Consider the following 22,907-nt stretch of genomic DNA (forward strand, 5'->3'; position numbering starts at 1 on the left):
AGGCAGTGATCCACACCATCGAGGTACAAAGACACGCAATCAGTCGAGTCACATGACCAGGCAGCGATCCACACCATCGAGGTACGAGGACACGCAATCAGTCCAGTTACATGATCAGAGAGTGATCCACACCATCAAGGTACGAGGACACGCAATCAGTCAAGTAACATGACCAGGCAGTGATCCACACCATCGAGGTACAAAGACACGCAATCAGTCGAGTCACATGACCAGGCAGCGATCCACACCATCGAGGTACGAGGACACGCAATCAGTCCAGTTACATGATCAGAGAGTGATCCACACCATCAAGGTACGAGGACACGCAATCAGTCAAGTCACATGACCAGACAGTGATCCACACCATTGAGGTACGAGGACACGCAATCAGTCAAGTCATATGACCAGGCAGCGATCCACACCATCGCGGTTCAAGTACCGGTACATGCAATCGGTCGAGTCATATGACCAGGCAGTGATCCACACCATCGAGGTACAAAGACACGCAATCAGTCAAGTCACATGACCAGACAGTGATCCACACCATTGAATGTAACCATGGTCCCCACAGGAAATGCCATTCCAACATGTCATTTTGAAATATGTGACATTCTCTGTTGATCAACATAATGGATAATACAAAAGTTTCATCTTCTGGTCAAGGGGACTTTGTGGAAACTCTGGCCACAAGTCGGTGAATCTAAGAGTAAGATTCATCACACAAATGTCTGGATCTCACAATTTCAATCTCATGAATATTTTCATTTACTCTGACTTGATGCCATGTTCTGTTTAAACAAAATAAATGTATGAAATCTATGTAATGATGAGCTGTTAGAAATATTCCCCTGGAATATAACAACTTGGGTATCTTCAGCAGATACTTGATCAAAATAAATCATAACCATCTCTCTGCTGTATATGACATTACATTTTTATTTACAAAACGTATGTACAGATTGCACAATTCTCAAGATCTTAAGGAATCCTTCACTCTTAAGTATTTTTCTTGATCCTGCAAAGAAAAATTTCAGTGTTATTCTTAACATATTCATCAAAGCCCTCAAAATACCATGTTATCTCAATAATGATTTATTTATTATTTATAAAACAAAATTTATGTTCAGATTAAGCTTAGTACTATACTGAAAAGTGTCTTTTTTACCCCTCGCAACTAGATTCAAATGCCAAAGTTTACAAAACTATTACCAATAGTAAGAAGTAGTACCAGTGGCATTGTGGCAGGAACACATCAAGAATAGAACCATTAGTGACTCTCTATGCCTCACTCTGCACTCCATCTCCTTTGATAAATGTCCCTAAGCCAATCATCCATTATATACTTCTTACATAAAACTAAGCAACAGATTTTATTTTGATGATAACTTATCTATGCAAGTTGCAACTCACAGATGCTACAACAGCACTCTGAAATGTATTCCCCCAAATACCCCAACATGTTTATTGTGTAATGAATTACCTTTTTGGAGACCGATGATTTGACATTGTTGAATGCTGACTCGAAATGTTGGGCTGTGACACTGACTGTAGCAGGGCGGTCAGAGGCTGGCAGTTTGATGATGTCTTTGAGTGCCGTCACTGATGCCTCCCTAACCAGCGCGGCCAGATCAGCTCCTCTGTTGAAGTAAGCATGTGATAGGAGATGGATTTAAAGGGGAACCCAGAGGTCTGAATAGTGTTCATTTTGTGCCTTGTTCTAGATCTTGTAATTAAAATACCAGGGTGAAAATGAGATATTATTTCTGTGTAATTTCGGTCGTCATTAACTGCTAAATCGTGATGAGTTTGAGAGACTTAAATCAAAATTGCTGAGAGTGCCAATCTTTCCAAACCTATGGCTTGGAGGTGGACCAACTGATCCATAAACATGCAAGCAGAGAAAAAGAAAACATCTCAGTGTTATTTTAATGATAGTTGATGTCAAACTGTGTCAGTTGTTCAATAAAAATACATGACATAACTACATGGATGGATGTTGTGTTAGGCCAGTCCGCAATATTTCAGATATATCACGGTGGACTATAATGGAGTGATTGACCCTCCAGGTCATACACTGTGACCACCTGACCTGTATAAGTCTACTACCGGGGTACAAGAGATCTACTTTGTGACTCGATATCCCCACAGGGGTAAGACACAATTTCCTGCTTGGAGGGAAGTGGGCTGACTTACGTGAATCCCTCAGATCTAGGATCAATGGACACTGTGGCAAGACTGACATCTGGTGCCAGTTGTGGCTTGGTCCCATTCTGAAATACAGACATGGTTTTAACTCTGTAATACAGGTTAGACTTGCACATTTAACAGCCACTAGGAACATGACACTTTTGGACCCTACATTTAGCAAATATTTAGTACTGGTACATGACGGCAAAATGTGAAATATCTCAAGTCATTCTCAGTCACTTTGACATCAATATTCCATTACTGAAATGTTGTTATAAACTTCTTTGCAAAACTGCAAGCTTGCAACATGACAGAATGTGTGACTCTCCTCTTAACAAACAGTGACACAGTTAAATGTCTGATAAACAAAATTAACTACTTCAGTGACCAACCCCATAAAAATATGTTGTCAAGCAAATCCTTCATTCACAATGATTTATGAATTAGATTTGGTGATTAGAGATGTTCTTTATTGATTTTCAGGGTAAATTAAAATACTTACCATACATAGAGCTGTCAGTACCCCAGAAAATTTGTTAATGTATGATAGAAAACTTGCAGACCTGTTAACCCCTCTAACTAAACTAAGGAACTTTGTTCGAACATTGAACTTTGAAACCCATTCATTTACAAACACATAAATATCTGAATCTTTCTTGTGCTGTAGTGTCAAACATGTTCCACCATACTGACATTCAGCTACCTTGGTGATGGTATTGAGGATATCCAGCCTGTCTTCCTGTGATGGGAGACCCACATACAACAGCTTATCCAGTCTACCGGGGCGCAGGATGGCAGGGTCGATTATGTCTGAAAATGATCATGAATACCAGTAATGCACAATATAGGAAGGCTAAAGATTAAGCTTGCTGCGTTTACAAAATGCACTGAGAGTTCTCAATTTCATTTCCTCAAAAAGTATAACAATAATACCAAATAATTTTCATCGTCGTTGAGAAATTTGAAACATAAACAGGAAACGTATCTTCTGTTAATATGTTGCCAACTCAAAAAGCAGGATTGACCGTGTTGTTGGATTAATAATTCACTTGGATTGATGGTTTTGTTGGATGTAACAATTCACTTGGTTTGATGGTGTGTGTTGTCGGATATAATGATTCACTTGGTTTGATGGTTTTGTCTGATGTAATGATTCACTTGGTTTGATGGTGTCGCATGTAACTATTCACTTGGTTTGATGGTGTTGTCTGATGTAATGATTCACTTGGTTTGCTGGTTTTGTCTGATGTAACGATTCACTTGGTTTGATGGTTTTGTCTGATGTAATGATTCACTTGGTTTGATGGTGTCGCATGTAACTATTCACTTGGTTTGATGGTGTTGTCTGATGTAATGATTCACTTGGTTTGCTGGTTTTGTCTGATGTAACGATTCACTTGGTTTGATGGTTTTGTCTGATGTAATGATTCACTTGGTTTGATGGTTTTGTCTGATGTAATGATTCACTTGGTTTGATGGTGTGTGTTGTCGGATGTAACGATTCACTTGGTTTGATGGTTTTGTCTGATGTAACGATTCACTTGGTTTGATGGTATGTGTTGTCTGATGTAATGATTCACTTGGTTTGATGGTTTTGTCTGATGTAATAATTCACTTGGTTTGATGGTGTGTGTTGTCGGATGTAACGATTTATTTGGTTTGATGGTTTTTTCCGATGAAACGATTCACTTGGTTTGATGGTATGTGTTGTCTGATGTAATGATTCACTTGGTTTGAAGGTGTTGTCGGATGTTACAATTCACTTCAGTTTGGATGCATCATGGCACATGATGCCAAATTGTCAGTAATATAATATGGTTATGTGAGATCGAACCCCCGACCTTTCGCTGTCAGGGTAGATGCTCTACCATTAGACCATGGAGGCGGTCTTCGTACTGAGAAGGAGTGAAGGGTTACCTGGTCTGTTTGTGGCAGCCATGATGAAGACTTGTTTGCGAGATTCCAGCCCGTCCATCTCCGTCAACATCTGATTGACAACCCGCACGCTGGAACCTCCCTGTAGGACAAAGCAGGATACAGTTTACAGGTAAAAGGTATAATAACAGCAATAAATATACAACTACTGAATGACAAAATGTTTCGTCATATCAATGGTCGACATTTAAAGGACTGTACCGTCTTGTGTGTTCGTGGTAGAAAAACATGACATAACCCCCAGGTCTTAACGCATGAGATCATAGATGATGGAATGTTTGCTATAACTGAATATAAGATTGCTACATGATAAATCATGAAGAATATGGTGTGGTTAATTTCACGACAAAAAATTGTTCTATCATGACATCTTTTCTGGAGACTTGAACGTATGCTCACAACAAAATGATCACGATATGGCTGAAATATTGCCGATGTGACGTTAAATATTAACTCACAACGTGATGATGTCGTAAATTAGATATAATGTTTTCGAGGGTAGTGAGTTGTTACCCTTATATGTAGCTGGGCAACGTAGTGTGTGAGATATTGCAATCTATATTGAGAGTTGGTTGGTTGGTTGTTTTATGCCGCACTCTGCAATATTCCAGTTATATGACGGCGGACTGTAAATAATCGTGTCTGAACCAGACAATCCAGTGATTGACATCATGCACATCGATCCACGCAATTGGGATTCGATGACATGCTTCAACCAAGTCGGCGAGCCTGAACACACAATCCCTCTTACAAGCACAGTCGCCTTTTACAACAAGCATGGATTGCTGAAGACCTATTCTACCCCGGACCTTCATGGGTCCTATATTGAGGAAAAGTACTAAATTGAGAGAAAAGGTACAGGTATTCACCTTAAGAACTGTGAGAATATTCAGGAAATGGCAAACATAACCCCCAGTTCCTAAATTGGACTTGTCCAACATTGCCGAGATCGAATTGTATTCTAGGAGTAATCATTAACTAAATAAGGGTAAATATTTTTAAAGCTTGTAAATATGATTAACATCCTAAGGGAGGTTGTAAATAATGTTGATATCTCATATAAGAAATAAAGGAATCATGGTTGTTGTTTATCATACAATAAAACTGCAGGGAAAATAGGCATTTAGGATCAATCATTCAAATGGGTATGACTCTTATTCATAACAGTATTTAAGTAATGGTGAAATCATAACTATTTGAGAGAAGGTAAATGAAAAAGTTTAATTAATGACGATAAATCTAGTGTAATTCATTTTTCAAAATAATCTGGTATTACATTCAAATGAAACAAAACATGGAAAAACATGACAAGGTACACAAGCTGGTCATTCTTCCGCTGACTGTACCTCTCCTGAGCCTGACCGCTTGGGACAGAGAGCATCCAGCTCATCAAAGAAGATGACACATGGGGAGGAGTTACGTGCCCTTTGGAAGACCTGCCTCACAGCTCTCTCACTCTCACCGACATACTGGAACAGCAACACGATGGTATCTGAGAGTTTCTCTTGTTAAGCAGCTCTCTCACTCTCACTCTTGATGACACACTGGAATAGTTAGTTTGTTCCCATCATTTCACCTTAGTTTAGGTTTCTGGTATAATTAGATCTTACTTATTATATATATGTCTAGAATGATGAACAAAACTCATTATGATTCCCTAAACTAATTATACTTAAACTCATTTTAACAGCAACCAGTAATCATGGAAACAGTTATAAGATTCATTAATGATTGCATCTTCAAATGTTCTTAGATTCAAGAACACTGACAGAGTGTGGCCTGACAGAATAATATGATGTTTGTTTGTTTGTTTATTTGTTGTTTAACGCCGCACTCAGAAATATTCAAGCTATATGACGGCGGTCTGTAAATAATTGAGGCTGGACCAGACAATCCAGTGATTGACATAATGAGCATCGAACAACGCAATTGGGACCGATGACATGCATCAACCAAGTCAGCGAGCCTGACCACCCGATCCCGTGTGTGGCCTTTTACGACAAGCATAGTCGCCTTTTACGGCAAGCATGGGTTGCTGAAGACCTATTCTACCCCGGATCTTCACGGGTGAATAATATGAAGTTTGTAAACTACAACGTGAGAGAGTAAATACTGTCCGTCTCATAACCAGGTCATATCAGTCCAAATTGACAAGACATGGCCTATCTACTGGAGAACATCCTTTATCACCATTTGCATAACTCACCATGTTAAGCAACTCGGGTCCCTTGACTGAAATAAAGTTGATTCCAGATTCGTTCGCTATTGCCTTGAAAATAAATAAGTTTATCATGAATATTAATACCTCTCATATGTGGTGTAGAATGAATTCAACGTAGCCTACTGTAGCTGATAAGTTTTTAACATAATCTTACAAAGTGGTGTATTTTCGGCCTCTGAGAATAGCATTTCAGTCCCATATTGATTGTTACGACAGCTAACAATATACACATTGACATCTCCCCCTGTACAGGTCCCCATGCTTCCACATGGAAATCATATTTCAGGTTAATGTTTGAAATGTGTTCTGCACAAGCCATTACCAGTAATTTGTTATGCCAAGTCAAACCTACTCTTCCGCTATTTTACATACACCAGTCCTTCACTATCATCAGTCACTGACATCAGATTTTAATAATTAGTGACTTTCCTAGTTGTTCGTCTTGGCATCTTGAGGAGATGGATCACTGTTCATGCTGTGAACCACTGGTTTGTCTAGCTCAAATTATATTGATTTATGAGATTTAATCGTCTAATCCCTCCATTCCGTCCACACCCACTCACCTACCCACTACTGACATCAGATTTTAATAATTAGTGACCTTCCTAGTTGTTCGTCTTGGCATCTTGAGGAGATGGATCACTGTTCATGATGTGAACCACTGGTTTGTCTGGCTCAAATTATATTGATTTGTGAGATTTAATCGTCTAATCCCTCCATTCCGTCCACACCCACTCACCTACCCACTCACTGCCCGCTTACCTTGGCCAGAAGTGTCTTGCCACACCCTGGGGGTCCTGCAAGCAGTATCCCTGGGGGGTTGGTTAACCCTAGTGACTGGAACTCTACCTGGTGTTGCACTGGCGCCTGGAGACAAAGGGTTAAAAATATGTAAGATGTTAGTCACTGACCAAAAACAACCCACAATATGTAAGATGTAAGTCACTCACAATAAACAAAGTGATAGAGTTAAGTCAGGCTTGGTGACTGATTTTGTGTCATTGTGACCCAATGATGTGGACTGTTGATCCTGTTTTCAGTCACTTGGCTGCCTGGTCCAAACTCATTATTTACAGGCTGCAGAGACAAATGCAATATTGCGTTAAACAACTTTCACTCACTCACTAACCTATCAATCAATACACTATGATACAGAACCGACCGTACAAGTATAGCGAGTTGCAGTTCTTCCCTCACTGAGTGGAGAGCTCCAATGTCGGACCATGTCACGTCAGGAATGGTGGCGAAGCCTTCACGCTTGGCTGATGGCTGCACATGTTTTAACGCCTCCTGTTGAATTGAATGAGGGAAAGGTCAGCAAAATATGATACAGTCCTAAGAACAACCCCACCAGAATAACCCCCATAAACCTAATGACCAGCCCCTTAGCAAGTGAAGCTACAACATCCACCCTTACACTGATGGAGGAAATACAAAGAGCATTAGGCTAGTTTCTTAATTTTCTTTTCAACAGCTTAATTCTGTTTTAATAGTATACAGAGAATATATTAAAGAACGTATGGCATGACAGCATGTGATATTATTATTGTACTTGTTGTATAATGTATAACATTCAGAATTGTAATAACATAATATTTTATTAGTGCTTCAATAGTACTTGACAATAACAAATCAAATTTAAATAAAATTGTTTGCTATGGTTACAAAATAATACATTAATAAACAATGAGTAGGATTGTTTTCTTAAAAAATCATATATGAAGTGATTCTTGATCAAACAGAGTATGTTCACAAAATAATTCCATGTTTTGTGAAATAAATATTGAGATGTCAGTGACAACCTTTAAAAAGGTCTCAACTAACAATTTGCTATTGATTACATATCTCCATGTGACTATACTGCAGAATGTAAATACCTCAAAGTCCTCCATCTTAATGAAAAGATCCTGTAACTGCTGTTCCGACAATGGAGGGTGATCCCGTAACCATGACAACACTAAATATATTACATAAACACATGTAAAAGATAAAAGATCAATATTACAAGACAGTTAATTATATTTCTTTTATTTATTTCTAATAAGATAACAATCATGCCAATCCTTATGTCTATGTTACAAGGCAATTCAATATCTCCAGCAGATGAAAGATGTTTTCGTTTCGTCTGATCCAAAGTTACACAAATGCAGAGTACATGTTTAAGAACAGAAGGGAAGTAACTCTTTGACTTGTCTTTTAAAGAAACACTCTGAGCAACAAGTTTCTTTAATAACATATGTTTTACAGGTCTGGCAGTCAGACATGCCAACCCTATATTCTTGAAACAGAAATCTGTAAAGTAAGTCATGGACATAAAAAGGACTGATGACTATATGCTCACCTGATGCGAGTTCTGGAGATATGTGTCTCCTGTTGTCAGGGCAGTCTTCTACACTGTCTACGATGTCTGGTTGGCAGGATGTTGAGGCAGACGTAACTTTCTCCCTCTGCAGTTCCTGAAACACCCTGAAACACGACACTGGGAGTCACACACCTGTCTTCAGAGAAGATGTTTCATTTCACTTCCTTCATTTGTCTACATGTTAGCTGTCAAAATTACAACTGGTTGAGTCTACAACTACAGAAAGGAGTAAAAAGAGAACTGCCTGTAAAAAAATATTAGAAGACTTAATAGGGACATACTGAATGTCCAGATGGGGATAATTCAGAGGGGATGATTGTAGGGCTGGGACAAGTCCAAATTTACTGCCTGGGTACCCAACCTCCTATTACCTGACATTACCTGGGTACCCACTGTAGGTCTCAGGAGAGATCTCAAAATGTCTGATTGGGAACTTTTTTAGCATAGCTCTGGCAAAACATATTTAGATACATGTATTAAACAATCTGGTCATGCATACACTGAAGTTGACTTAAGTTATATCTTTATTCAACCATATAGAAGGAATGGGTGCATTTTCAGAAAGAGAAGTGAACATTAATGACTTGTAATGTAACCATAGAGTTCCAGATAATTTTAGTCATTAGACAATATATCACTTGACTAACCATGGGTCCGGGTAGTCCTGTGGGTACCCGGGTCCTAGTCAGTACCCACCCGACCCGGGTACCCGAATTACCTGTCCCAGACCTAGATGATTGGATATGCATGGCTGAAACAGCAGGTGTTTGTGGTGAGACACTGTTACTTCTCTCCCACAACGACTACAGAAGTTTACTTTAATGCAGGAGTCTGAACAATACTACTCAACTCCTGATAGGGATACTATTCTAGCTCACACTCTTACGAAAGCTAGGAGACAACAAACAACATATAGACAACTTTACCGTATATCGCCATCTAGAAAGCGACCCCACGTATAAGACGACCCTTCTATACGGGCCTCCAAAATCAATGGTAATTTATATACCCCGTCTATAAAGCGAATCGAAATGAAGCACATCACCAGCGCATACACAATCCCTACATTTGCAATAAAAACATGTTTGTCATCTGCAGAAAAAAATTACATTGTTTCCCTTCAGCAAATTCTGGAAAACGAACAGATAACAATTAAACTTGGTCAATACAAAAACTATTATTTTTTGTCTATCATGAAATGACTCTAAAGTTGTTTCAGGTCCAGCCCAAATCTCATCCTATTGATATGCCAACATCTCCAAACAACCTGTCAGAATTATCGACCATCTGGACACTCAGAATATCCCTAGCAAATGTTGAGCAGAATATGAATCCCACTGCACAGAATCCTACACCTACTTGTTGACAGCAATCATGGCCGCCTCCCTGGCCAAGGCCATTAGATCTGCTCCAACAAAACCTGGGCTGTTGTGAGCCAGATGCTGGAAGTCAAAATCTGCTGAAAGACGAAGGCCACGACACAGCACCTGCAGGATCCTGAAACATGGCAACCCTATAAACACATTGTACACAGAGCTTACTTCATAAGATTGTATGTTTGTTCACTTGCCGTTAAACACTGCAGTCAGCAATATTACAGCAATATGATGGCGGCCTGTATATAATCGAGACCAGATAATCCAGTGATTCATGTTATGAGCAATGATCCATACTGTCAGGGCACGTTGACATGCCATCACCAAAGTCATCGAGTCTAACCACCCGATACACTAAGTCCCCCCTTACAACCAGCATAGGTTGCAAGATACCAATTCTAACCCCAAATCTTCAAAGGGTTATTAAATAAGAGCATTTTGTCAAAGGAATGGGAAATTTCAAATGTTGGATGGGTTATTAAACTTAACTGATGTATTCCCTGAGTCTATCTATCATATACAAAGTCCCTTGTGATTATAATACAAACAATAACTGGAAAATCTGGTTAGCAATAGTCAGAGCTATAGATAAGCTTTGGGTTATTTGGGTATTTTACCCAGGGGTTTGACTTTGATTGGGTATCCACAACTTTTAGAGGGTATTCAAATTCTTTTTTACACACCTGTTTCTTGACATGTGGGTATTTTAACTTGAAAACCTGTTTCGTAACAATCCCTGTAAATCATTTAGAACTATATGAATAGTAGTAACTCCTTCTGTGTCTGCATGCTGCTCCCTCTCCAGAAAGCCGTTTTTGTTTGCATAACCTAGCATTGTAATTTAGGCATTATTTTATCTATCACCAATCAGCGACTGTTTAAGATACATGTACATTGACTAGGCACAATGTGCTTTTCAGTTGGCATCTATCAGTATGTTTGTCGCACAAGCTTTTTCGAATGAAACAATCTGTATGTTAATTTCGATATCTGTTGATACACAATCATTTTATCTAACAGTTGTAGTACACACATTAATTTTATTTTCAATAGAGTATTTATATTTTTTCTTGCGTATTTGATACGCTAGGATTTGATTTATCTGTGTATTTCAGTTTATTGCATATTGCATATATGCATATAATGCAGATTTTAATAAGCAGCTTATCTCAAGCTCTGAATAGTATTTCTTAATACATCTAAATAGTTCACACACATTTGGAAGACCTTGACCTTCAATCTCCGTCAAATACATGAAGAACTTTTTTCCAGGTTCAATGTCACATTTAATGATAACATACCAACAGAGCACCAATTACCTTATTCTTGCATTTTCATCAGGGATCCCAAGTGAGATTTCTCTATCAAACCTGCCGGCTCGTCTGAGAGCAGGGTCGAGAGAGTCAGGTCTGTTGGTTGCTCCTATCACTAACACAGGGGCAGTCTTTGTGTTCAGATCTGTGATAAAACGACAGTTAAACCAGTAACAAAACTAACAAAAACAGTTTCCTTCAATAATATTTACACAACTCAAAGTCAGGACCATCTGTTCTGCATAGTTCCACACTTTCCAAAACCTCTGACTGCCAAACAAAGTTTGAACTGTGCAAGCAATTGTTAGATCAGAATGTGGGCCAGATGACACAAAGATGATGTCTTGAGTCAAAGTTTGTTTATTCGGTTATATATTTTATAACAAGACATGTATGTGTGTACACACCAGCAGTCTCAACCAGACTAACATCTAACCGTCATCCCCCCAGCAACCTACCTCCCTTACGTCATATATACCATCACATTTACCAGTCATATGTTACCATGGTGACATCCAGTGCGATCACTCGCTGGGCACCGCCATCCTAAATGGAGTCTCGCGAGATCTCATGATATTTATGAACTAACTTTTAACATTTAACACAATCATATCCCTCTGTATGGAATACCTGCAGCAGGGGTCAATAGGTATGGAGAGTTGTCACCTTACAGCACGATGAAGAAAAATGTCACACTTTACAAATATTCGGGATGATGTAGTACAGAACAGTGATTGGTTTGCAGCAGTAAAAACGTTCTACATCTCAACAGACCTATATAATGTGTACAGGAAAATCTTGCTAACCATATACTGGTTATATGCATATCGTAATCTCTGGGCACTCCGGGTCTGGCCATAGGATTGACCCCTGTGTCTCAGACTGGGTTTGATCAGGAACTCTACTAACCATCCATACAAGCCAGCAGCTGAGCTACGATCCTCCTCTCCATGTCTTTTGAAGCTGTCTCTCTCTTTGGGGTGATGGCATCAATTTCATCTATGAACACTACACAGGGGGCACAACCCTGGAACAAGATCACAGCCAATCACTGATTACAGCCTGGAACAAGATCACAGCCAATCACAGATTACAGCCTGGAACAAGATCACAGCCAATCACGGATTACAGCCTGGAACAAGATCACAGCCAATCACAGATTACAGCCTGGAACAAGATCACAGCCAATCACGGATTACAGCCTGGAACAAGATCACAGCCAATCACGGATTACAGCCTGGAACAAGATCACAGACAACCACAGATAACAGCCTGGAACAAGATCACAGACAATCACAGATTACAGCCTGGAACAAGATCACAGCCAATCACAGATTACAGCCTGGAACAAGATCACAGCCAATCACAGATTACAGCCTGGAACAAGATCACAGCCAATCACGGATTACAGCCTGGAACAAGATCACAGCCGATCACAGATTACAGCCTGGAACAAGATCACAGCCAATCACAGATTACAGCCTGGAACAAGATCGCAGCCAATCACGGATTACAGCCTGGAACAAGATCACAGCCAATCACGGATTACAGCCTGGAACAAGATCACAGACAATCACAGATTACAGCCTGGAACAAGATCACAGCCAATCACGGATTACAGCCTGGAACAAGATCACAGCCAATCACGGATTACAGCCTGGAACAAGATCACAGCCAATCACAGATTACAGCCTGGAACAAGATCACAGCCAATCACAGATTACAGCCTGGAACAAGATCGCAGCCAATCACAGATTACAGCCTGGAACAAGATCACAGCCAATCACGGATTACAGCCTGGAACAAGATCACAGACAATCACAGATTACAGCCTGGAACAAGATCACAGCCAATCACGGATTAAAGCCTGGAACAAGATCACAGTCAATCACAGATTACAGTTTGGAACAAGATCACAGCCAATCACAGATTACAGCCTGGAACAAGATCACAGTCAATCACAGATTACAGCCTGGAACAAGATCACAGCCAATCACGGATTACAGCCTGGAACAAGCTCACAGTCAATCACAGATTACAGTCTGGAACAAGATCACAGCCAATCACGGATTACAGCCTGGAACAAGATCATAGCCAATCACAGATTACAGCCTGGAACAAGATCACAGCCAATCACGGATTACAGCCTGGAACAAGATCACAGCAAATCACAGATTCCAAAAACTAAGGCCAGGGAAGTTAAGAAACAAATAGATCAGAATAGGAGACACTGTAATCTGATTTATGACAAAAGATGTTTGCTTGTTTGTTTGTTGTTTAACGCCGTACTCAGCAATTTTCAAGCTATATGATGGCGGTCTGTAAATAATAGAGTCTGGACCAGACAATCCAGTGACTGACATCATGAGCATCGATCCCCGCGATTTGGACCGATGACTTGCATCAACTAAGTCAGCAAGCCCGACCATCTAATCCATTTAGTCACCTCTTACAACAAGCATAGTCGCCTTTACGGCAAGCATTGGTTGGTGAAGACTTTTTCTAACCCGGATATTCACGGGTACTATTATGACATGAGAAACCATATCAGTATCAACTATACACATAACATAAACTACCCCGATCTGTACTTACAACAGCCTTATCAAACAAGTCACGGATCTGCTCCTCAGACTCTCCAGATACTCCTGACACAATCTCCGTTGCAGCAATCTTGATGAAGGGCATCTCCAGCTCCTGAAAGCAGACAGTGAAATTTGAGGGCTTCTGGTATAGCATTTACTATCTGAGGCCTCACTAAACCCAGTGGGGATTCCCCAGGTACAGATGCTTGTAAGAGGTGACATAATGGATCCGGTGGTCTGGCTTGGGGACTTGGTTGATTGTGTCATCAGAAACCTACGATGTGGATGTCGCTTGCAATATCAATCACTGGATACTTACCGGCTGCCATCATACAGCCATAACTGAAAATCCTAAATTTTCCATCAATATGATTATGGTTATGGCCTCACTTAGCAATATGACGGCAGTCTGTAAATAATTGAGTCTGGACCAGACAATCCATTGATTAATATTATAACCATTGATCCAAGCAGTTGGGATCGATGACATGTATCTACCAAATCAGCGAGTCTGACGACCTGATCCCATTAGTCACCTCTTACGACAAGCATAATCGCCTTTTACAGCAAACATGGGTTTCTGAAGACCTATGGCAAGGATTCTATGACACACTTTAGACACAGGTCCTACATCTGTTGGGATGCCATGACACACAGACAGACACATGTCATATTATCTGTAAGGATGGGGGCTTTATAATGCTAAACATAGAACAGTTGTGTTTGTTGATTGTTGTTGACAGTTGGCAATGAGGATGATGTTGGTACTAATAATACTTCTTTCTGCTGTCCAAATATGTTATCATCATGTGATGTTAACTTATTGATGTTTTACCATGTTTACAATATACTAATTGAAAGAATTTTTCACCTGGGTATTGGTCTACTAACAACATATCTTAAAAACTGGTAGCTCAACCTCAAACTATTGAAATGAAAACAGAAAGCAATACATCTGAAGCTGTTGGTCATACATGTAACAACAATTAACTAAAAACTATAACAATTTCAACTTCTATGTGGACCTACCCCAGCAATAGCATGAGCGAGGAGTGTTTTCCCACACCCTGGGGGCCCGTGCAGCAGGAATCCTCGTGGTGGGGTGACCCCCAGCTGTTGGTACACCTCGGGGTGCTTCATGTGCACCAGCAACTTGCATATGTCCTGCAGACAGGGAGATCAATATATACTGAGCAAAAGTAGTGAGGGGTCATAAATATTTTAAAACTATATCCTTAAAAATAACCAAGATCCTTAACCTTAATGTACATTATAGACATGTACACAAGTAAATCCAGACAAGCCAGTCCGTACTTCAAATGTATTAAAGGCTACAAGGGTTTGTATAAATATTTCATCATTATGTTTCAAACCATCCTCTCCAAAAAATACTCTATTCCCTCATGTTTCTGCAATACAGTGAGAGAACACGACTTAACTCCTGACAGAAATCTTGCGGCTATTCATGGCGATCCTTAATACACCTATAGAAACAAATCATTTCATCATAGTTTGTCCAGAGCCAGACCAACAAATTATTCTCCAAGATGTTGGTCTTCATTCACTCTTGTCAGTGTCCCATTCCAAGGTTCAATACCTCCAGTATTATGTCATAGATAGATACTTAAGTTTCACTTTGACAAAGCAAAGCACAGCTGACATGAACCACCTTGTCCGGCACTGGCCACTGTCTTTGTCACAATGTACAACATCATTATGTAGAGCTGGTAAAGATTTGCCTACTTAGCATAACGAGTGGACCGACAGATGTAGATCCACACCCGGGGAAGCCCTACCTGCAGTGTAGCATCATTCCCTCCTACATCGCTAAATGTAACACTTGATGTCTGCACCGCAGGCCCTGAAACAGTTCACTTTAAAGCTGCTTGAACAAATATGTCATGACGCGTAGGTTTAATGTATGAGAACAGTCCAAAGATCATACATCATTTACACAATATCAAAATGAAATAGAGACTGTTCTAGTCAAATGTTCACCTTTTTTCTTTTCCTCCCGTTTATCTCCCACCTTTCTGACTTTCTTCTTCCCACTCTTTGTCACCTCCTCTTTCTGGAGCTGAAATGTACAAACGGGCAAAGACAATCCTTACTTGATGAAAGCACCACAAACGCAGTCCAAGCAAGCATTCAAGTTTTTTGTTAATGATTTCTGTTGAAATTTGGATGGCTAGTATTCAATATCAGGTTAGGTAAATGATGTTATCAGTATGGCAAAGTAATACAGTGTCTTGTGCGAGTTATGAGGTATCAAGCTTTCAGCTTATCATGGAAGTAACTTAGTGTCTGAACAGATGCCTCACAAAACAAAATTAACATTGTCAATGAATGATACTGGGAAGATGAAAAAGGGATGTTTTATTTGCTATTTTACTTGAAATATAAGCACCACAGCAAAAAAACTCAAATTCTTTTGCAGTTTTGTGTCTGATTATTTCAAACATGGTGCCTACAGGGAACATAACCAGACCACTGGCCCCACAAACCTACCTTCTGAGAGGTTGGTGTCTGCAACATTGACTTGCTTGTGTCAGTGAAGCTGACATCTTGGACTTCATTATGCACACTGACGTCATCATTGACATCACCAGCATCATCAACATCATCCTTTGTAGTTTTGGGCATCCCTCTGTCGATATACCAGCCTCCAACCTTGGGAGATGCTACAGGTGTTTTTTTCCCACTCTTCATATCAACAGGCAGAGGGCTGCTTTCCTTGTTTTCCCGCGACTTTTCTCCAGGTTTTGAGTGCAGTGGTGAACTCTTGTAGAAGTCAGACATCAGTGAATTCATTGCATTGGAGTCCTACAATTAACCACAGTAGTGATTGGGGTTATAAATGATACGGATGATTATCACGATAATGTCATTCAGGCAGGAAAGTAAGTGGCTTGAGAGTGTTTTTGGACATTTCTTGCCTGAAAATTATATTTACCATATTCGCCTTAATAAGCACCCCATGACCAACTTCTAGACCAGTTGGTAGGTAATCTTTACAAGAGCCCCCTTAGACCGAACATTTACATGACAGTCCATATTGCTTGTGTACATTACAAATTTCTTATAGAAAACAGCAACACATTTTATTTTCATCGACTTAAGAGCTAATTAAGTTTGTTCACTATTATTGGATCTCTGAAAACAATTTAACTTGTTGTGTATGGGTCTTAATAATCACACACTACATCCTTTGTCAGTTGCGTTAAGGAATATATATATTAGACGAAGGTCTAACTTTGAAATAATTCCAGGCATCAAACGCTCAAAAACATCCACCTTTTAACCTTTTTCCAGTGTCTTTAAACTTTAAATGTCATGATGGTGGTGGTGGGATAATCTCCCATTAAAAATCCATTAGTGGGAATATAGACTGGCATGTAACACAACTAACTGGAAAGGGAGAGTCTGCTGCAACACTGATGCCTACTCACTGAAAGTGGAAAAGATTTGCATACCTCAAATTTTGTATAGTCTGGATTATCTGATGAGAAACTGTTGCTGTCCGAATCTGAATCATCTGAACTGTAACAATGAAAAACCCAAACAGAGAATAATTTAAAAGCATGTTTATTTGCAAGATCTTTGTAAACAAACTACCCACTATATATCATGAAGTTCCAAATCTGGATATCTACCATGACTGGCCAAGAGAAACCAATGAGAAACAAAAGTGTGTCTCTGTTACCCTCATCTGATCAAATACAGCATGTAGGCCTGGTAGCTCATCAGCATTTTTTAAACTGATCTTTTGAAAACTAATACACTTCAGTGACCTAAAAACATATTTTTTTTCCAATAAAGCTCTGAAACATTAGTCAAACACATCCAATCATTGATCAATATGAATTAAAAAAAACAAGCCCCATATGGAATCAGCAATGTGGCCTACAAGTTTATTGTCAGATATCTACAAGAAAAGTAATAGCTTCAAGTGGGTTCAAAAAGAGTAGGAAAATTGTCTTTTATAATAGTTTGATGAAAAGGGATAACGAAGGGCCATACATATCAGTTTTAAATCCCAAAATACACAGATCCGGATAACCTGTGCAAAAACATAAAATATGGAAAAATATTCACCATTACCCAATAATTATTAGCTGTTTGAGTCCAACTTACACAAACATGCATGAATTGTTTTTCAGATCAACATCATAATAACATTGTGCATTATCACCCAATGTGGCCATTTCAGCCTGAGTACCTGTATTTCCTTACAGATCTGTACTTGCCACTTACTGAGTGAGTGCAGCCATCACATGCATGAACTCTACTGCAGTGAATGATACACAACAACGCCATGTGTTGATTATTGTAACTTACACATATATATGACTACACGTGAGTTCATACAAAATATGACACGCTTGGCACCCGAGGAGCAGCAAATTAAACACATTCAAATTAGTAGACACCTGAAACAGCATTTAAAGCTGAAATATGTTTAACAAATACCTACTCATTGGTTAAAAATACACAACAGACTGGACCAAAGGGAGCAAAAACATATTAAGGCAACAGATAGCTACCCCCAAAGAGAATAAAGACTTGTGTGTAAATATTCAATGGATTAAAAACAATTATCTGGAGTACTGAACACCAAAGTGATTGCTCCACTAATCTATCTAATATCTAATATCACATATAAATATATTCAAAACAGGCTTGAAGTTGTTGTTATGACAGGTGAGGTGGAGTGAGGTGAAATAGGGTTTAACGTCGCGTCCAAGATTATTGCACTTATATAGCGACGTGCATGTACGTGTGTGTGTTTGTGTGGCTGCTTGTACTAGTCCTGACTGATGCCGATTTATAGTGCTAGCTCACTGAGATACCAAGCCGCAGTTTAACATGAATACCCCACTCAGACACAGTGTACTGACTCCGAGCCGACCAGTCCTTGTTTTAACCCCTTAATGCCGAGTGCCAGACAGGGTAACAACAAGTACCATCTTTTAACATCTTTTGGTATGACGCGGTCGGGGATTGTACCCCGGACCTTCCGCTCTCCGGGCGGACGCTCTACCACTAGACCACGGAGGCGGTCTGTTATGACAGGAATACTATTCACACTTGAGTTAAAAAGTAACAAACAATATAGCAAGATCAATTAATATTACTTGTTTTACATAGAGATTTTCCAAACTTTTGAAAAACTATATAAAAAAACATGATTAAAATATAATTACTTCGAATAACTTTTTTGTATTTTGATTGTGTAAACTTGTTTTATATCTTTTTTGGAAATTGAACAAAATCATCCCAGCAAAATTTGTCACTTTCATTTGCACCTACCTTGTAAACAAGAATTGTATTGGTTGAACTACATGTATGTGCCATGATAAAGTAAAGTGTACTTGAAACAGAGCTAATTCAAGGAAGTTCTGTTTACTCCAAACCATTGTGAGAAAATGTAGTTGAAACCCCAGCATCTCTTATCATGATAATCACAAACATAAATTACCTTTCTGAATCAGTTTTCTTCTTTTTCATTTTCTTCATATGATTTTCCTCTGCCAGATTAAAGCTGTCCCCCTCCTCTGCTGCAAGCTGCTGACATGCTACTGAATAGGCTGAAATGACAGATATACAGAAACTGATTGCAGAAACATTTTTATGCAAGTAGGTTCTTTTAGAATACAATAATCCTTATCAAATTAATGTATTTTATTGATGACAGGTTGGAGTTAGCTTCTAACGAGGGAATCAATTTTGGAATCATTGATTGATGAAAATCCAATTATATATATATTTGTTGGAATAAATTTATATAGAATAACAAAGCTAAGGCTAAAAAAAATAAAAGTCTTGGTTCTCAGGCACTGTCCACATAATCATAAAGTTCACCGTATGTTTCTTTTTATATTTCCACTTTAAAAAAACAAAAAAAAATCCAACAGTAGTCAAATACAGTTTTCCAGTACTTTACTCGCCAAGGAATACATTTATGTCGGGAGGCCTTTTCCCAGGTTGATTGTACACAATTGTTTGTTTGATTACATACTAGTTTGAACAACCCCACCAAAACAAAATGAAAAAGACACCGCAAAAAAACATTGCCTGACAACCAATTCTTTTATTTTTTTTAGCCTAAGCATAAAGCTTTAAAACAAAACTCTCATAACAGACATGTTTTACCAATGCTTACTGTTATTGCAAATCTGTAAGTAGATGTGTCTTCGGGTTGCGGACAATAGTAAGAAATATTTAGAAGTTTGCACAGTTTGTTCACTGCTATTTACTTAAGTTACACTCAGTATTCTCTTGATGCAACACTTGTCTTTTCCTTTTTATGACTGGTCATTAATCCACAATGTATTCTTTTCTAAACCAATCAGTGTGAAAATGTAAACCAACTCGCAGCACTGTTATCCACATATTTGCCAGCATTGTACAGTATCTGACAACACATACCTTTTTCAACCATTTTGTGAAAAGCATTCTTTTTCTTTCGGGAGTATTCACTGAAAAATAAAAAATACTCTCTTCAAAATGCTGTCAAACATGTCATCTGTGGACTAGATTACTCACATCATACAGAGTAGCCTGCACACATATCATGGTGGATGTGATTGTTAATTAATCTTCTTTGTAAAGAGATACTACATTTATACATATTCATAAACTCAACTAGTGTCTAAAAATTAACAGCAGGATAAATATAATTTCTCCAAACCTAGACCAGGTCTCATTGTTCAATGCTCCTTTGCATAATGCAGAGGAGTCGCAGAAGAGCGGACTCTGTAAACTCAGCCTTTTCTGTAAAGAGGAATTTGTCTACTCTATAGATATCAAAATATCATATTACGGGATTTAAACATGGTAGAGACATATTCTTTGACTATGTGTGATCTATTGCTGGAGTGTGTGAGTTGTGATTAATGTCGTTTTTAACAGTATTCCAGTTAAATTAAGGTTTGTCAGCTTAATGTTGGAGGAAAGCCAGAAGTGATGCAAGTCTCAGACTTTACTACTTTGGTGAAATCCATGAGCATGGTTATACATAGCATAGAAACAGAATCAGGGTGAACAGAGATTTGAACCCACAATAATAGGTTTCTGATTTTCCCAAGGGACAACTCTGCACAGTGAACTGCAGCCCATTAGATGACTGGGCCACCCCTGCCCCAAACTATTGCAGGAAACAAATGTATATAGTAGTTGATTACCTTGCTGGAATCCTGTACAAACAGACCTTTAAGCATGTAAATATAATTTGATATCATGTAAAATGATAACTCAGAGTATCTTTTCACATGCAGTAGGCTATATAATATAGAGTTCTCAATACAAGCTGGAAGAAATACAAATACACTTGAAAATCTGCTCTTCTACCTGTTACAGTGTTTAATGAAATTGATCCTAAATAGTCAAATTATTGCTATTTACCCATACTGTCGCTGCAAATCTTCAGATATCGATGAAATACTGAGATGTTTTCTGTTGCTGTTAGCTTTCATATACTGAAATCATAAACACAAAAAACAAACTAATCAAACGAAATTACTAAAGGTGGTTTTAGCTGAGCTGTACCTCAGCATAACACCACTGAGTAGAAACAGCACCGATTGGTGTATTAAAGAGCCAGTATGTCAACCGGTCTTAAGTACTATTTGTAAACAATAGCCGATAACCCTGAGCTTACTCTGCTCCAGTGACCATATCGCGGGTGTAGTCTTATACCGTGACCAAACTTTTCTCGTTTGACAAAACACCTATACACATACATAACTGTTTAAGTTCAAAGAACAGGTTAAGCGAATTGCACAATATGACTGGCTTCTAATCTAATCAAGCTGGTAATTATAGTATTTTGTAACTCATTGGTAAGAAAAACACACAAGTTTTTAACTCGTTTTACGTCTAAAAAAAATTACCGAAGGCAGTTTAATATGCACAGCTCTTGCGTTGTCGACTTTGCTGTGCGGAGCTCTATTGTTTTGGTGTGAATCGGGTAATTATTTCATGGATGATTTAAAACCACACAGAACTTGTAGATGTTGTACCAAGTAATAAATGGCTGAATATAGTTACAAATATCTTTCTTACTGGTAATAGAAACTCTACTGGTACATCAATATCTGATTGAGTGGTAGTGAAATTATTTAATGGTTAAAAATAACATATTACTTATTTCATAGGCATTTAGAAGTTGGAGTACTAAGTAAAGATAAGAACTTATGGATGAACAACTTCTTTATTACAATTAAGAGCGACGTTTTGGTGTAGGTTCTAACACCGTTATCAAGCAAATGATATACAAAGTGTGGTTGGCAAGTATATATATACAGGTAGGAGGCAATGTTTATACATTAGAGTAGATATTGTTATACTGGAGTAGAGAAGCCTGTTGTGTATACAAGGGTAGTGATGAGAATCATCGGTGAAGTCGGTGACATAAACAAAGGATGCAGACAGTAATATAAACAACGGTATCATACATTACATATTGTTTAGGCCTACAATTGTTTAGGTCTGTAGTATAGGATGTGACCTGCGCTACACTCCCACCTGTTTTATTCTTGGGGTAAGCTTTGGATCACTTATGTATGATCCACTTTGGTGAGGGCTCTTGTGACCTGGGTTAGGTTTTAAATCTTGATGTTTTCTTTTCATGACGTTCAGAGTCTGTGGTTTCTGGTCCACACTCACTGATGGCAATAAATGTCATTCACCCACGTGCGGAGTTATCGAAAAATATTGAGGAGTTATGTCCCTTTGGTTACGGGGTCCAATAAAGGTTGCGAATTATCAAGTGAATGTGTAATATTGTCTTCTGAGCAAATTGAGCAATTATTTGTAGCTATACTATGATGGTCCACTATTGCGTATACATAAGCATAACGTTTTGTTAAAGTATCGTCTATACTGAAAGAGTGGACCTAAAGATTAGTTTGGAATATCCTGGTTAAG

At 38.7% G+C, this 22,907-nt stretch overlaps 1 protein-coding gene across 1 annotated transcript; it reads right to left on the reverse strand.

Moving 5' to 3' along the window:
- Positions 1–928: 928 nt before the first annotated feature.
- On the reverse strand, positions 929–22,675 carry LOC139442596 (nuclear valosin-containing protein-like). The gene is made up of 24 exons (XM_071223448.1): positions 22,506–22,675; positions 21,384–21,457; positions 20,409–20,458; positions 19,459–19,567; positions 17,453–17,519; positions 16,488–16,802; positions 15,978–16,056; positions 15,776–15,840; positions 15,009–15,143; positions 13,990–14,091; positions 12,304–12,421; positions 11,401–11,539; positions 10,065–10,202; positions 8,685–8,809; positions 8,221–8,300; positions 7,511–7,633; positions 7,106–7,210; positions 6,329–6,391; positions 5,469–5,591; positions 4,105–4,204; positions 2,891–2,997; positions 2,194–2,270; positions 1,481–1,637; positions 929–1,015 (listed from the first exon to the last, which is right to left on the reverse strand). Exons 1-24 carry the CDS (start codon positions 22,608–22,610, stop codon positions 971–973), a joined length of 2,601 nt encoding a protein of 866 aa, XP_071079549.1. The 5' UTR covers positions 22,611–22,675; the 3' UTR covers positions 929–970.
- Positions 22,676–22,907: the final 232 nt, after the last annotated feature.

This window comes from Haliotis cracherodii, unplaced genomic scaffold (assembly GCF_022045235.1).
Source record: "Haliotis cracherodii isolate W230 unplaced genomic scaffold, xgHalCrac1.p SCAF_5, whole genome shotgun sequence".
Taxonomy (NCBI): Eukaryota; Metazoa; Mollusca; class Gastropoda; order Lepetellida; family Haliotidae; genus Haliotis; species Haliotis cracherodii.